At 43.1% G+C, this 17,711-nt stretch overlaps 1 protein-coding gene across 8 annotated transcripts in view; it reads right to left on the reverse strand.

Moving 5' to 3' along the window:
* LOC106569178 (zinc finger protein 521) overlaps positions 1-17,711 on the reverse strand; it is a 170,110-nt gene that overhangs the window by 29,423 nt on the left and 122,976 nt on the right. For 6 of the 8 annotated variants that reach the window (XM_014140251.2, XM_014140254.2, XM_014140250.2 and 3 more), the window contains 2 exons: positions 11,599-11,730; positions 1,571-1,686 (listed from right to left, as the gene is read on the reverse strand). In XM_014140251.2, the coding sequence (XP_013995726.1) occupies positions 1,571-1,686; positions 11,599-11,730 (248 nt within the window). The remainder of the gene's footprint in view (positions 1-1,570; positions 1,687-11,598; positions 11,731-17,711) is intronic. The other 2 variants (XM_014140256.2, XM_014140255.2) reach the window with 1 other exon arrangement.

Here is a 17,711-nt window from a genome sequence, read left to right on the forward strand (position 1 = left end):
GATCCCAAAACATGTCAGAGTAAAAAGTAGGAAAAACATCCCCAGGTTATTTGAGATTGTTTACAGGTACTTGTAACAACCCTGGCTATAGCGAAAACACTCAAAACACTCGTTCCAATGAGAGATGAAGTGGGATAAATCAGATGCTGTTTGCCATGTTGTGTAGAGAGATAGAGAACACACACAAGACGTGTTAGTTAAACACACTACTTTTTAGTTACTAATAACCTTGTCCTCCATGAGGAACCTGTATGTTGGTGGGTGGTGCATCAACACTTGTTTTATTCATGCTGGTCTGTTCTGTAGACTCAACTGACCGGTAGATAATAATCACATTCACCTTCCTCCTGGCACACCATGGATATGTGTTTACTGGCTGAATCTCAATATAAACTGTCTGATCAATGCTAAGCTAAAACCTTGGATTCACCCTTCCATCTGCTGGCTAGATGCTAATACTGAGCTTGCTCCACCAATCTGTGTAAGTGGTGGTTGGGGTTAGAGGTCAGTAGTATGATGTTCGGTACACTCTTAGAAAAAAAGGTGCTATCTAGAACCGAAAAGGATTATTTGGCTGTCCCCATAGGATACCCCTTTGAGTAACCCTTTTGGTTCCAGGTAGAACTCTTTTGGATTTTATTTAGAACCCTATCTACAGAGGGTTCTACATGGAACCCAAAAGAGTTCTCCCTGGAACCAAAACGGCTTCTATCTGGAATCAAAAAAGGGGAGAGTATACTAGCGGGTTTCACAAGGTGCTTGGACATACGAACATTTTAATTGTCTCTACTCAGATGGATATATTCATATATGTTAGGGTCCTTGGTTCTCAACTATGAGAGATAAAAGTGGTACTGCTAGAAAATTAAAGATTTGTACAAGGAACTAGGAAAGATGTGGCATGATCTGCCAGGATACAATTCCCTCAAATATGATCGAGCTGCTTAAAAACAACAAAATGATGACTGAAATTATGTAATTTTGTTTAAGTACTCTGAGGATAGTGGGAAGAGATGACTTGCAAATGGATTATCTCTACAATGTTGAACATTTCAAAGAGTCCAAATTCTAACTATGTTGAAGGGCAGATATGGCATCCCTAAAGTCACAGATCATATTTAGCTATGAGTGCCTCCTCTGTGATTACGAGGCTGGGAGTTGCTGGCATATTATTGACTGAAGTGTGTTTTTTTCTCTGTACAGTATAGTTAATACTCCCCAAAAAGCACATTCTCCTAATCCTTCTAATTCCAGATATGTAAGGTCTAATAAGCAAATCAAATCATTCTGTATCTGTTGATCACAAATTCGTTTGGAAACCAACTGGAGTAATTCTGTCTGAGTCTCCCAGTCTCAACCGGGACAGAGAGGAGGCAGGGTGTAATGTGTGTATGTGTGTGTGCTCCTGCTTGCATATGTATGTATGTATGTGTGTGAGTGAGTGAGTGAGTGAGTGAGTGAGTGAGTGAGTGAGTGAGTGAGTGAGTGAGTGAGTGAGTGAGTGAGTGAGTGAGTGAGTGAGTGTGTGCTTGGTGGTGGTGTCCACTACCAGGGCTAAGTTTGGGTTTACCTGTAGCTCGGTCTGGAAGAAGAACTTCTGTGGGCACGGGGAGCAGTCATATATCTTGTCCTCCTGGCCATGAGCTGAGAAGATGTGTTGCTGGAGCTTGCTGGCCTGGACAAATACTATAGACAGAGCGAGAGGGAGAGAGAGAGAGGGAGAGAGGGAGGGAGAGAGAGAGGGAAAGAGAGGGAGAGAGGGAGGGAGAGAGAGAGGGAAAGAGAGGGAGAGAGAGAGAGAGGGAGAGAAAGAGAGGAAGAGGAAAAACAAAAATGAGTTTCTTTTTTGAAATCATAGTAAAATATTGAAAATGTTGCTAACAAAACAAATACAGCTATCAGGAAATAACGGCAAATGCAAAATAAACCACAATGACATAGGCTAAAAGAGACAGAAACAAAAAAGAGAAACAAATGATTGTAAAGCCAATATATATGCTTCGACAATAGCTAGGAAAACGCACTAAATCCTTGCGCCTGAATATGTTGTACGGACAATAAAGGACACTATGATGTCAGTAATTAAGAAAAAAACAAGTGAACTTTGATAGGCCTATCTAACAATCTTTGAACAGAGTGGTCATACCCGGCTGTGCTGCTACAGTACAGTGAGCTAGGACATAATGTTAGGAGAATAATGATGATCTTTATTTAGAAATACTGTGGGGACAACAAACTAGAAAATAAACAACCACAGAAGAAATTGGCATTGCTTCGTGCAAAACATGGCCTCCATTACTCTACATCGCTAATGATATCGACAATATAAATATTCATGCAGATGCACTATTTATTTATGCAGACTAAGACTACAGTCACTATGATATAAACACATACACGCATACAACTTGCCTAGCACTTAAAATATATAAATATATACTATGCATTTGTGCTTTAATTAAGCCATAGATAGTCCACGTTGCTACAGTAGACTAGGGAGATGGGTATATGCGTGTGTGCTTGTCTGTGTAATTTGTGTGTGTGTGTGTGTGTGTGTGTGTGTGTGTGTGTGTGTGTGTGTGTGTCTCTTCTGTGTTCTCAGAGGGGCACTTCAAACATGGCGTTTGTTATCCCAGACCCCTGTGCTTTAAGGAAGTACGTACCGGCTGTCTACTCTCTAAGGTTTGGCTGCTTCCGAAAAGTTACCATGTGGAGCCAGGCTTCATTTGAATTTCTTAACGGCTCAAAATAACTTTTCTCTTAATGCATGCACCGCCTGGGCTGAGGGGCTGAGGCCCGCAGGGAGGTGAATGAAAAGCAGCCGCTAAAGGTGAGGTGTTTATTTGAGAGCACTTTGGGGTCGCTTCAGCCCATTTGCCCCTGATGGGAGCCACACTGCAGCGCACGGGCGCATGGCGGAGCTCGCAACATCAACATGTCCCAATTTGAGTGCACCAGGGAGAGCTGATATTAATTATTGAGCTGTATATGCCTGAGGCTCACTTAGCTCCGGCAAACAGACACCAGGATGGCCGCCACCTACGGTCCTTCATTTTTTTTTTTAAATAAACGTTTATATATCTCCAGCTAGTGCTTTACATCCAGAGTGACAGACACTGCCTGGCTACTAATATCTCAGTGACAGCTGTCTGTGGTACACGACTAAACTAAACACCGTGTTGAACACTGATATGAACAAAGTCACACTAATGAACCAACAAACAACGCTACAGCTATGGTTATGGCAGACTTTTAAAAACACAAGGACAAACAGACAGAGATAGAGACAGCTTGCTGGATGTTCTATTCACAACAGCCTTGTTTTATCCCAAGGTTAACTACAACATGAGAATATCCAACGCTTTAAATATACAACTACTTTGTTCTAAGAGGCTACAATGATTGTGGCTTTGATTGTGTTTTTGACATATTTTTTTTAACTGAAAATAGGCTAGCAGACAATAGCTGCAACAGTGAGTTATCAGTCTTGGACTGGGAGGCAGAGAAATCACTACGACAAAAAAAAGCTTCAAGACTGGGAGGCATCACTACAGACCCAGGTTTGATCCCGGGCTGTATCACAACCGGCCGTGATCGGGAGTCCCATAGGCCGGCGCACAATTGGCCCAGCGTTGTCCGGGTTAGGGGACTTTACAAGTAGGCCGTCATTGTAAATAACAATTTGTTCTTAAATTACTTTCGTAGTTATAAATAAACACTTTCATCTGGGGGTTAGGTTGCAAATCCCACACCTGCCTACCTACAATACAGTACACAAGAGAGGTGTCAGGTGTGCTCCTCATATCATGATGTTAACATGTCTTCTGACCTTGTTCATACATCAATATTCAGTGGGTTGATGTCATCGCTACGTTTGTACCAATCCTTGAAACATATCCCTGGCAAATATGCATTCACAGCTTGATCATCAGAAATTGTAACACTATGAGTAAAAAGACCAAGTGGGCTAATTGGGGAGTGTTGTCTAACTTTTTATTTAGCTCTTATAATGCATTTTCCCCCAGGTTTACATTCACCCTATTTGTAGGTTTTACTATATGATTTCTTCTATCATCTGCTTGCATGCACCTCCCCTATATCAAGGTGTTTTGGAGGTTCCATTATGCACTTCACTTTCCACACATTAACTATACCACAGGCCAATATAGTCTACCAGTCTGTCTATCCTGCCCTCTATCCACCTTTCATAGTACATTTTAGTCATTTAGCAGACACTCTTAACCAGAGCAACTTACAGTAGTGAATGCATACATTTCATAAATGTTTTCTCCATACTGGTCCCCCATGGGAATCAAACCCACAACCCTGGTGTTGCAAACAACATGCTCTACCAACTGAGCTACACGGGACAATGGTGGTAGGTGGATAGTTTGTCCAGATCTGCAATATGCTAACTAACAATGATACCACACGCAAAATCATTCAAAGCTGCAACAATGTTCAGTATAAGCGGAGAGGCAGCTCCAAAAGCTCCCCTACTGATGTTGTTTAGGGACAGTTATCCTACCTAGACTAGCCTACAACACCACATAGCAATGAGTAATTGCCTTATTGTTTTCAAGTGAGTACAACATTCTACTCTAGGCTGTAAACTGCAGTGAAATTGTCATTTGAATAACGGTACAAAGCCCTGTGATTTGAATATTTCATTCTATTAATTCAATTTGGATCAGTTGTGGGTCTACTCTGGACAGTTTATAAGGCATATAAAGGCACAATACCAGGCCAGTCTGGCTGTATTTTAAGTACTGAGATGCGCTGTCTGTTGCGGATCATCATTCTCCTAAGTCGTGCTATAATAATGTGATCACATATGCTCCCAGCAGGCCCAGTTATTCAGGAAAGCGTCATGCGTTTTCTGCCTCCTCTCCGATCCGAGCAGCTATTCCTTGCGCACCTAGAACCTAACACTTCAATATAGCCTAAATATTTGTCATTTATCTTTTAAAATGTATTACATTTGAGGGGAGACAGGTAGCATAACGTTAAGAGCGATGGGCCAGTAACCAAAAGGTCGCTGGTTTGAATCCCTGAGCAAGGTGGAAAAATCTGCATTTCTGCCCTTGAGCAAGACAATTAACTGCCAACAACACCTGCTCCCCAGATGCTAATGACATGGATGTGGATTAAGGCAGCCCCCTTCACCTCTCAGATTCAGAGGGGTTGGGTTAAATTCAGTTGAATGCATTCAGTTGTGCAACTGACTTGGTAACCCCTTTCCATAAACACGTTTTAATCTGATTAAGCTTCTTCAAAAGTCTCCTGTAGGCTTCATGCGCACATTTGTTCAAAATATAATTCAGGCATCCAAACTGTCCAGATTGTGGTGTTAAAAATGCAAATCATGATGTTGAAGCACCCAAAGTCAGTAAGCTTTGCTTATTGGTTGTGGTGCGTTGGCACAGAAACTGTTGGTGGAAAATTTGTTGCATATATAATTATAAATATAACATTAAAATGTTGAAAATCTGATTTCCACCTAACTGATCATTGTCTACAGCTGGCTCTGATCGTAGTGTGGGTCTAATGAAACAGGCCGGGAGAGCTGTGGTGGTCGGCGAACCCTCAATCTTCTGGCCCGTAGCCTTGTATGTAATCGACTGTGCCACAAAAGCATGCCGAAGTGGCAAAGTCGATATCCACATTTATAAACACAGGGTCACTAAAGTTATTGTTATTTGTGGTCGGAAACATTAGTTTGAGTTAATTTTATGAGGGGGAGGGTATGCAAAAATGTTTTACAGTACAGGGCGAGGGTTGTGAGAAAATATTTTTAACATTGGGGAAGTGGGCACATTTTTTATGACACTGAGTTTTGGCAGCTCTCGTTTAGAACTATCCCTATCAATGGCTACACAGGGCCATAGTAATAGCAGAGAGAGGAAGCAAGATACAGAGCAAGAAACCGAGAGGCAGAGGCAGGGAAAGAGAGGGCGAGAGAGAGACAGGGAAAGAGAGGGAGAAAGAGACAGGGAAAGAAAGGGAAAGAGAGAGACAGGGAAAGAGAGGGAGAAAGAGACAGGGAAGGAGAGGGAGAGAGAGACAGGGAAGGAGAGGGAGAGAGAGAGGGAAAGAGGAAGAAAGACGGGGAATAGAGGGAGAGGAGAGAGAGTGAGAAAACGAGTGCGTTCGAAAGAGTGCGAGCGAGTGCGAGAGAGAGCGAGGAATACGACTTTGTGGACTTTTCTGGCTGTGTGAGTGGAGGCCGAATGAGTGAGCAGGTCTGGGGCTGGTCTGAGCTGAGGCGGCGGGGCGGAGGGGCCAAGGTCTCCTGGCTGTCGGGGATATTAAGCCCTCTGATTAGATCTCAGGGGCCTCCGCCATGGCAGACGTCTCCTTTACTACGGGCCCCAGCACGGGCCCCAACTCATCTTTATTTTGGCAGGGTGGACGGTGCTCTCTGCAGGCTGTCTCTCTTTCTCACTCACTCTCTCTGAACATACATCACCAATACTAAGCTGTTTGTGGGAGAAAAGTTGATCCTGCTTTTATTCTCCCTTTCATCTTTTTTATGTATTTATTTATCTGTTTTATTTACTTGTGTTTCACACCCAGGAGTTCATGATAGGACAGCTATAGATTTTCTGGCAACGTGAGTCAGTACTCTCAGATTGATGTCATTTCATTGTTAGTAATAAGCTTAATTTTGAGATGGGCAGTTCATAGAAGGAATGAAAGGAATGCACTACAGAAATCACTTTCTATTTCCAATAAAAGACAAAGAACATCCTGGAGTTTTATGACTTTCATTCGCCTACTGTGACATAAGGGGGGGAACACCCACAACACTTTCTCCTGTTTTGTTTGTCTTAATATTCCCAATCACATTTTCCCTGGCAGCCCCCCGTAGCTCCTAAGGGTGCGGGAAGAGCAGACACTTCTAACTGCAGGCTCACCCATTTCTGAAACCTGTCAAAGCTGTCCTGGGAGAGTCAGCCTCACTCTATCTCATCATCCAGGGGCTTATGGACCTCTGCTCTCCTCTCATCTCCTCTCCTCGCTTCCACTCCCATTTACCCTCCTTCTGTTCCCCAGCTTTCTTCCCCTTCTCCTCCCTCTCTCCATCCTTTCATCTTACATTCACAACATGCCATTTGCAGAGCTGTACCATAGCTTTCCCCAAAGTTGTCTTCTTCTTCTTCCTTTACTATATTACCTATGTTTTTCATTACCAGGTCCTATATGGTCTGTCCATTCTCCTGGTTTTGTAAATGGGATCTACCTCCACCAGACTAGAGTGTAATTGTAACCCGATTCAGGAAACTAGGCATATGTCGCAAGTCACGACTTCACAGGATAGACGTTTTTTGGCAGAAATGCCTTCTCGAACATGTGAACTTTCATGTGCCTTAATAACAAACTTTTATGCCATCTTTAAATACGAATGAAGTTGTTAAATTGCGAGCCTAGTTGGTTTAGCCAAAGAAAAAGTAAGGAACCTTCCCACTAGCCATGATAATGTGTGGGCTGGACATGCCGAGAGATGAATTTCAGATTGATCTGCATTGTAGCATCTTGTGTCATTAAAATGAGCTTTTCGTTATGCGTAGATAATCCTTCTACTGCAGTTTTTTCTAAAGATATAACGTTAGCCATGGAGAACTGCAGATATGTTGCTACTGCTCAATAACATTGCTGCCTTGAATTTATCAGGCGCTATCGACAAAGGTCAGTGGGAAAAAGTTGTAATGGACTACTTTCTGGAGGACGATCGTGCCATGACTCTGAAAATGAATCAGACAATGAGGAAATCCCTGATTTAGGTAACAACATTTTAATTGAAGGAGACATTGTAGAGTCTTCTGATGCCGGTAATGGGGAAGAAACGGTGATCAACAGTATTGTTGTCACGGAAGAAGTTGACCGAGTTTTGAAATCAGTGGAACACAACGGGCTAAACAAGCTGTGCAAACTAAACGGAAACGACACAGGACGTCTTATTTAATGAAAGGGGTTGCAGTCTGCCGTGAAGCATTCATCCATGTATACGGGTAAGAATCTAGCTACAGTTTCAGATATTATACGTTTCTAATTTTGTCAGAAAGTTGTTTTCATTGCAAGTTAAGGCTTGCTGTTAGCTAGCCAGCTGGAGTTCGATGGCTGGCTTACTAGCTAACGTTAACAAGGAACCTAACGTTTTTGTTTAACTTTAGCTATGACAATCGGTTTGCATTGCTAGTAACGTTACTCTATGGATTGGGATTATAGTTTATTTTTTAGCTAGCTAACGTTAACGTGACATGTCTAAACAAAAGACCCCAAGTTAAAGCTTGTTGTTAACTAGCTAACATTAGCTGAGGTTAGATGGCTAGCTTGCTAGCTAACATTAATATACATGTATGATTCGCTAGCCAGCTGGAGTTCGATTGCTGGCTTGCTAGCTAACATTAACGTTGAACCTAATTTATTTGGATAACTTTAGCTATGACAATCAGTTTGTATTGCTAATAATGTTACTCTATGGATTGGGATTATAGTTCATTTTTTAGCTACAGTAGCTAAAGTTAAAACTTGCTGTTAGCTAGCTAAAGTTATCTGAGGTTAGATGCTAGCTTGCTAGCTAACATTAATGTTGAACCTAATTTATTTGGTTAACTTTAGCTATGACAATCGGTTTGTATTGCTAGTAACGTGTATGATTGAATTGTGTGTAAGGTTAGTGATGTTTTCTCAGAATGCCATTTCGCATCTATTGTATAATAATGCTAAAATATTTGTATCTGGAATTTGTCTTTCAGCATCAGTAGAACACGCTTGACTCTCCACCAGTCATACAAGGACAATGGTCTAATGCCTCCCATCAAATAGAGAGCTGGCCCAAACAAGCAAAGGCAGCAGCGTAGTCATCAACTACATGCTCCATTTCTTCACCAACCTCGGAGTTGGGGAAACACGTGTGGACCTGAATTGTGATAACTGCAGTGGCCAAAACAAGAACAAGTTTGTGCTCTGGTACCTTCACTTCCTGATCCCAGGTCACACCAAGTTTGCCCACGACTGGTTATTCGGTCTCATCAAGCAGCGCTTCAGAAAGACCAGAGTGAACACTTTGTCTGAGATTGCTGGTGTTGTGAAAGACAGCACTGTGACAGGGGTCAACATCCCACAGCTGGTTGGACTGGAGGATGGTACGGTGCTGGTGGAAAGCTATGGCTGGCAACAACACCTGACTCCGTACTTCAGGCCGCTGCCACAGATCAAGCAGTACCAGCACTTCAGGTGAAAATAATTTTCATTACATTGTATGAGGTTATTTTTCTTATCTAAACTTGGGAGGTGAATTGACATTGTGCAGGGTTGTAATATTTTCAGATTTTTGTTGTTGTTATTCCCTGTTTTACAGCTTCGATGCTCTGGAGCCTGGTGTTGTTGTCGCCAAGAAGCGTTCTGACTGTCGGGACCAGGTTTCAGCTGCTGTGCAACACTGACATTATTTCTCCCACAGATGGTCTGCCTGTACGAGCACCACCTGGACTGGACACAGATGTCTGGTTTAATCTAAGGAATTTGAAATGATTTATACTTAAGTATTACAATTTAGTACTTTTTCCACCACTGGATGTGCCTGGGGGTTATAGCATTTCTTTCACATGACCCATCAATTTAGACAAGTGTGTCTGGGTAAGCGTCATCTAATATTTATTAAATATCTGGACACTTTCTGTTTACCTGTAATTGTCCCTTATTGTAGGCTACTAGAAGTATTAGTCTTAACTTTACTACACTACTCACTGTTTAGCACATGACTTCATGTGAATCCTTAAAGAGATGTGTGGGGCTGGCTTAAGAGGGTGTGAACAATGCTGAATGGGTGTAGACAAAGGAGAGCTCTCCAGTAGGTACCAAAACATTCAAAGGCCCTTTTCTCAAAACTGAGTTTACAAGTGTATCAACTTTCAAAGCAGAATTACTTTCTCATTGTTCCTCAAAAAATGAAGTGTATGATATACCATTTTGTAGCTCTGAGTCTCTACTTGGATAACATTGGATAACAATGTAAAAAAATATATATTTCAAATTTGACTACATAAGACCGAATCCAGGTGGTGAATAACTCAAATGAATAACTGCAAGTAATTTTGCCCCTCCGACACAGACATGCCTCTCCGGGTAAACTGGATAATTTGGATACAGACTTGTATCACTGAGTCCATCTTAATGGGTATAAATGTTTTCAAGGACAGACTGGGTCTCACAGACAACTGCCCCCATCCTTTTCTCCCTATCGAGAAAATGCCTGAGGAGGCTAGTGTGATCTGAGTCTCAGCCTGTCCCCTCCCTTCTTTCTCAACAGTAGCAGGCCTTTCAGTCCCTCCATCCATACTCCCCATGGTCCACCACTTCCATCCATCCCCCCGTCCCCCTCCTCTGTGTGTCTGCTCTACCACCACTGTCCTGAGGGTGCTCTCTCTCTCTCTCTCTCTCTCTCTCGCTCACATTCTCATCCTCTCTCTCGCTCTCCTCTCTCTCTCTCTCTCTCTCCCCCTCTCTGCATCCCACTCTCTCCTGCGCCTGCCGCCGTGATCGATATGGATGCAGAGGGAGAAGGGGGACCTGTCTGTCAAAGCAGCCGGTAGAAAATGAAGGCTCAGATGAAGAAAGCATGCTCTGTATATTAAACGGCCTGACCCCGGCAGGGGGAGGAGGGTGGAGAAGGGGAGGAGGAGAAATATCAATAAGCTGCTGCTAAAAGAGAGATAAGGCCAAACAGCAATGAGAGGAGATGGGCATGAGAGGAGGGGTGAATACTGAGAAAAAGTGAGAGAAACAAGCCAAATGAGTGAGCATCTGCTGGACAATGGGACAAGAGAAGAGCTGAACATGAAGAGCGGAGGAGGGAAAATATGAGACAAGTAAAATGATGAGACCTGATCAATTCTAAATATGAACTGATGAAAAAACACTGAGGTAAAAACGAGTGAAGTGAGTAAACAGCTGAGGAATGGAAAAGTGAAAAATAACGGGTATAGCTAAAGAGCTGAGAGAGGGGGAAAAGAAAGAATGAGGAGAAGTTAACGACTTTGCAGATTTCATTATAGAGATAGTTAACCCTGTTGACACTGAAGGAGGGCGTTATCCTCTCCGGAGGAGTCCTGCATGGTCCTTCCACCTCCACGCACACAGACAGATGAGATCATTACAGCTATCAGCACCACCGACATCCACAATTAGCACTTCACTCTCCCTCCTTCACTCCCTTCATCCCCCCTTCCTCTTTATTCCACAATAGCACACTCTTTTCCTCCCTCTCTATATACCCTCCCTCTTCCGCATCTCTCTTTCTCTCTCTCGCACTCTCCCCCATTCTCTCTCTCCCCTCCTCTACCCTCTATCCCTCTGCTCATGACAGGTCTTGATTTAGAGGAAATTTGAGTAAATATTAAGATGCACGCAACGAACTGCTTTCAGCTTTGGCTGACCTGCCTTTCTGACCTGTTCATACTCATTTAGTAAACCATTTGCCATTTTAGACAAACAATGAGGTTTCTGAAAATTGCTTTGCATTGTAATGCAATTTTGTGGGTGGGGCCCTCTGAGGACACACGTGCAAGCACATACATACACGCAGACACTCACCTGTGAAGCAGACAGGACACTTGAAGGTGCCGCCCATGCCCTCGAAGCTGTGCTCGATCAGGTGGCATTGGAGTTTGGCCGGCGAGTCGAACGACTGACTGCAGAGCTTACACTCATGGTTCAGGCCCTCTTCTAAGGAGAAAGAGACCACACAACACACAAAACAGCATAGTTAGAAGGGTGAATAATCTGAGTACAAATAGCAGAAAGGGATCCAGAATATACACTATCGTTCAAAAGTTTGGGGTCACTTAGAAATGTCCTTGTTTTTGAAAGAAAAGCACATTTTTTATCCATTAAAATAACATAAAATTGATCAGAAATACAGTGTAGACATTGTTAATGTAGTAAATTACTATTGTAGATGGAAACGGCTGATTTTTACACAGGCGTAAAGAGGCCCATTATCAGCAACCATCACTCCTGTGTTCCAATGGCACGTTGTGTTAGCTAATCCAAGTTGATCATTTTAAAAGGATAATTGATCATTAGAAAACCCTTTTGCAATTACGTTAACACAGCTGAAAACTGTTGTGCTAATTAAAGAAGCAATAAAACTGGACTTCTTTAGACTAGTTGAGTATCTGGAGCATAAGAATTTGTAGGTTCGAATACAGGCTCAGAATGGCCAGAAACAAAGTACTTTCTTCTGAAACTCGTCAGTCTATTCTTGTTCTGAAAACTGAAGGCTATTCCATGTGAGAAATAGCAAGAGGAGTGGGAGGCCCCGGTGCACAACTGAGCAAGAGGACAAGTACATTAGAGTGCCTAGTCGAGTCGAATGTTGAGTCCTCAAATGGCAGCTTCATTAAATAGTACCCGCAAAACACCAGTCTCAACGTCAACAATGACCGCAAAACACCAGTCTCAACATCAACAGTAAAGAGGCGACTCCAGGATGCTGGCCTTCTAGGCAGAGTTCCTCTGTCCAATGACTGTGTTCTTTTGCCCATCTTAATCATTTATTTTTATTGGCCAGTCTGAGATATGGCTTTTTCTTTGCAACTCTACCGAGAAGGCCAGCATCCCGGAGTCGCCTCTTCACTCTTGATATTGAGACTGGTGTTTGCGGGTACAATTTCTTGAAACTGCCAGTTGATAACTTGTGAGGCGTCTGTTTCTCAAACTAGACACTCTAATGTACTTATCCTCTTGCTCAGTTGTGCACCGGGGCCTCCCACTCTTTCTATTCTGGTTAGTGCCAGTTTGTGCTGTTCTGTGAAGGGAGTAGTACACAGCGTTGTACCAGATCTTCAGTTTCTTGGCAATTTCTCGCATGGAATAGCCTTCATTTCTCAGAACAAGAATAGACTGACGAGTTTCAGAAGAAAGTACTTTGTTTCTGGCCATTTTGAGCCTGTAATCGAACCCACAAATTCTGATGCTCCAGATACTCAACTAGTCTAAAGAAGGCCAGTTTAATTTCTTATTTAATCAGCACAACAGTTTTCAGCTGTGCTAACATAATTGCAAAAGGGTTTTCTAATGTTCAATTAGCCTTTTAAAATGATTAACTTGGATTAGCTAACACAAGGAGTGATGGTTGCTGATAATGGGCCTCTGTACACCTATGTAGATATTCCATAAAAAAAATCTGCCATTTCCAGCTACAATAGTAATTTACAACATTAACAATGTCTACACTGTATTTATGATCAATTTGATGTTATTTTAATGGACAAAAAAATGTGCTTTTCTTTCAAAAACAAGGACATTTCTAAGTGACCCCAAACTTTTGAACGGTAGTATATATTATTTATTTTCTCCTCCTTCCCCATTTAATTGAGCTCCAACACATTTGTGTCAAAGGCTCCTGCCTGTAACTTTCGTGGCTCATACAACAGTAATGTGTGAGCTAGACCCATTAGGCATAAATTGGATGGCCAGTGTAGGGCCTAATTGCACAGGCGAGGTCTTGCACTTTGAACATGGAAAGCATCGCTCTTTTTGATTGGCTTACACGCAAATTCATTTCTGTGGGTGACTTGGTGTGGGCAAATGACTGTAGGGTGCAGTGCTACTGTAGCTTGATAAAGGGAAAGATGTAATGCATAAAAACATGTAGGCTAATTTACAGATTAAAGTGGAAAATGTAAGAATAGCGAAGCGTGGGAAGATATTAATTTTATAATCAACATTTAATAATAAACAATATGAGCAAATGAGAATATTATAGATGTTTCAACATCTCAACGTTTGCACACTTCCCATTATTATCACCATGGCATTTTAACCGCTCTCTTTATGTCACGGTCGTGATAATGGACGGACCAATTCTGCTGCACGCATGTGTTGAGTTCCACATCTTTATTTGCAGTGAAAACTTAAACAAAAAACAATAAAAATACAACGAACGTGAACTACGTGGTGCTGAATGCACTCACACAAAACAATATCCCACAAACGCAGGTGAGAAAAGGACCACATTAAATACGATCCCCAAATAGAGGCAACGATAATCAGCTGCCTCCAATTGGGAACCATACTCACACCAACATAGAAATATAATACTAGAACACCCCCTAGTCACGCTCTGACCTACTGCACCATAGAGAACCCCAAGGGCTCTCTATGGTCAGGGCGTGACACTTTAACACAACTGTTTCACCGGACGTGCTACCTGTCCCAGACCTGCTGTTTTCAACTCTCTAGAGACAGCAGGAGCGGTAGAGATACTCTCAATGATCGGCTATGAAAAGCCAACTGACATTTACTCCTGAGGTGCTGACTTGTTGCACCCTGGACAACTACTGTGATTATTATTATTTGACCATGCTGGTCATTTATGAACATTTGGACATCTTGGCCATGTTCTGTTATAATCTCCACCCGGCACAGCCAGAAGAGGACTGGCCACCCCTCATAGCCTGGTTCCTCTCTAGGTTTCTTCCTAGGTTTTGGCCTTTCTAGGGAGTTTTTCCTAGCCACCATGCTTCTACACCTGCATTGCTTGCTGTTTGGGGTTTTAGGCTGGGTTTCTGTACAGCACTTTGATATATCAGCTGATGTAAGAAGGGCTATATAAATAAATTTGATTTGATTTGAATTCAATCTCATGGTTTTCAACCAAGTTGAATACCCATGTTTTCATGTTATTACTAATACACAAGTTATAATTAATACATGAAATGAGATATTGCTCATGGCAATGGCCAAAACAACTGTGAGTCTGCATCCATTCCCCTGTTACATTAGAATGTATGACACGTCTCTCCCTGACATTAGATTACCTCGGACCGATATTTCAGACCTTGATAGCTGAAATAAATGGCATTGGTTTAGACACTGAACCTTCCCTACTGCTCATTTGCTGCACAACGATCCGCTGACTCAGCATTCCACAGAACCGAGCTGCCCATCTTCTGAACTACACGCCAATAAAAACCCAGTGCACTCTGCTATCCATGCAGTTGGGCCTGTACTCTGTCAAAATCCCCTTGTCCCGTGAAGCATGGGTCCAGGCATGGGGCCAGCGAGAGGGGGTTGAAGGGGGATGGAAGGAGGGTCCCTGGGTGCCTATCCAGGGCCAGGGCCCATCCTTCAGTCTCTACAGCCCAATGCCCACAACATGGGCCCAGGGTACCAGACGCGCAAACACACAATCCACCTAAACAGCTGTGGCCATCCAAAGCCCTGGAGGATCAGAGTGGGGGGTTACCGGATGGGCCTTGGGCAAATCTGGCAACGCAACTCACAGATCTGGCAACGCAACTCACCTTAACAACAATGGCCTGCGATGAACGGGACAGATTCGTCCCAGATCCACCTAGATGCCAGTGTTTTAAAACCCCAGCCCACACACTGCCAGTGACTTTCCCATTTGTACTTTTATGGTCAATTGTTGTTCCGCTGCTCAAAGCACACATTAAACAACATGGGCTGGATCGCTCCACTAACAACATTTGGCAACGTTATAAAAAACGGGTAATTTCTGAAACCTGCAGCCGATTACAACAAGCTTTGCAAAATAATGTTAATAAAGCATTTTAATACCAAGTTAAATGTTATTGGTTTAAATCTTTACAAGGGGAGTGTAGTCACTTAATAAGAGGTGCTACAGTATAGTACAGTAACAGTACAGTATAGTAATAAAACAATTAGAGGTATCTGTACCTGTTTTGGTGACTAGCTGCCTACAGTACAATGGAGACTAGCCACTGTATATCATGTAATACGATATAAAGTGACAATACAACCCAATGACCTGGGCTGTTCTAGGAGGTCAATGGGAAACGTGTTACACAGCATAGTGAGTCTATTAATTTATAATATACAGAGCATGTTTATGCTCTATATCACCATATGGCCAGCCCTCTTCTCCTGATAACTCTGTCAAGAAGAAACCTCTACTATGACCTCAAAACAAACATTTAAAGCTGGTCATGTCTGAATGAGCTCACATGACAAGCTATTGTCTTACTGTGTGTGTCTGGCTTAGTGGCTTAGGTATGGATGGAAAGATTAAAAAAAACAATTTTATCACAGAAACCAGAGGAGTTGATTGTGTCGCCTGTAATTGTGCATTCCCCTTTGAAAGATGAGACATGGTGTGTGTGCACGTGTGTGTGTGCAGATGTGTGTGCATAATTTGTGCATGTGTGTAAGATAGCGACAGAGTTCTTTGATCCCCATTCAACCTGGCCGTCTGTGTGTGTGTGTGTTCAGAGCACTCCATGCCTTTGCCCATATGTGCAGCCCTTGTTTGACCCTGGAGCACACTCCTGTTCCTTCAGAGACCTGACCTGCTTCATTATGCAGATAACTCTGCACCTGCCCAACCGTCTGACCTTGGGTGCATGCGTGTGTGTATTTGTGTGAGAGAGGGAGCGAGAGAGAGAGAGAGGTTTGCATATGTCTGTGAATCTAAGATACGTGATTGTTTGTTACTGCATGTGTGTGCATGAAGAGTGTGTGTAAGACAATACAGTGCAAGTGTGATGACTCAGTGTGTGAGTGCACGAGTCTATTCGGTACTGCCCGCCCCCGTAATGTAACTGTGTATAGGGGGACGGGTTTGAATGCGACAGGGGAGCAGGGGTTGGATCACACTGGCAGCCTGTTCCTTAGTGAGAGTCAAGGGAGGAAGTCAGCCAGCGTGCCCCTATAGCTCCCTCATCGGGGTGAGGTCACTTCCTGTCGCTCCCCCAGACTCCCCCCAGGGCTGTCCAATCAGGACGGAGCATTCAGGAGCTCCCACCCTGGCCCGCTCTGCACCGACTGGAGCAGACACTTGATATAGTTACAGAGCCACTGGGGACTGGAAGCTCTCCCTCTCTATATATATATTTCTCTCTCACCCCCCCTCACCCTCCCTTCTCCCTCCACTCTCGTGAGTGTTCTGCCTCCACTGCCACCACCCTGTCCCCCTGCACTCATAAGCGAAATCTTTTAGATGAGATCTTTTCTGTTCCTGCTCCCTCTAAGCGTCCCTGACACCAGCAAAGTAAGTCCATCTGCATATCCACAGGGCATGGTGGCATGCCTAAGGTTCATGGTTTATGTATTTCACAGCTCCTGAAAAACACAAACATCTAATATCTTTCCCATGTGTAAGGAGAGAGGGAGACGGAGGAGGAAAACTATTTAAAAAAAGGACAGCCTTTATTATTTCTTCTTGTGTTTACTCTTCAGCAACCAGGCTGAAGTTAATGTTCTGTTGAAGGTTGTTTGGGACACTGGGGTTTGTTTTCCTTTCGGTTTCGTCTGGCTGTTCAAGTACAGCTTTGTATACATTGAGAGTACAAAACTTTAAGAACATCTTCCTAATATTGAGTTGCCCTCAGAACAGCCTCAATTAGTCGGGGCATGGACTCTAAAAGGTGTCAAAAGCGTTCCACAGGGATGCTGGCCCAATGTTGACTCCAATGCATTGTTGTGTCAAGTTGGCTGGATGTCCTTTGGGTGGTGGACCATTCTTGATACACACAGGAAACTGTTGAGCGTCTTCACACAAACTGGTGTGCCTGGCACCTACTACCATACTCCGTTCAAAGGTACTTAAATCTTTTGTCTTGCCCATTCACCCTCTGAAAGACACACATACACAATCCATGTCTCAATTGTCTCAAGGCTTAAAATTCCTTATTTTTCCTGTCTCCTCCCCTTCACTGACT

This window comes from Salmo salar, chromosome ssa14 (assembly GCF_905237065.1).
Source record: "Salmo salar chromosome ssa14, Ssal_v3.1, whole genome shotgun sequence".
Taxonomy (NCBI): Eukaryota; Metazoa; Chordata; class Actinopteri; order Salmoniformes; family Salmonidae; genus Salmo; species Salmo salar.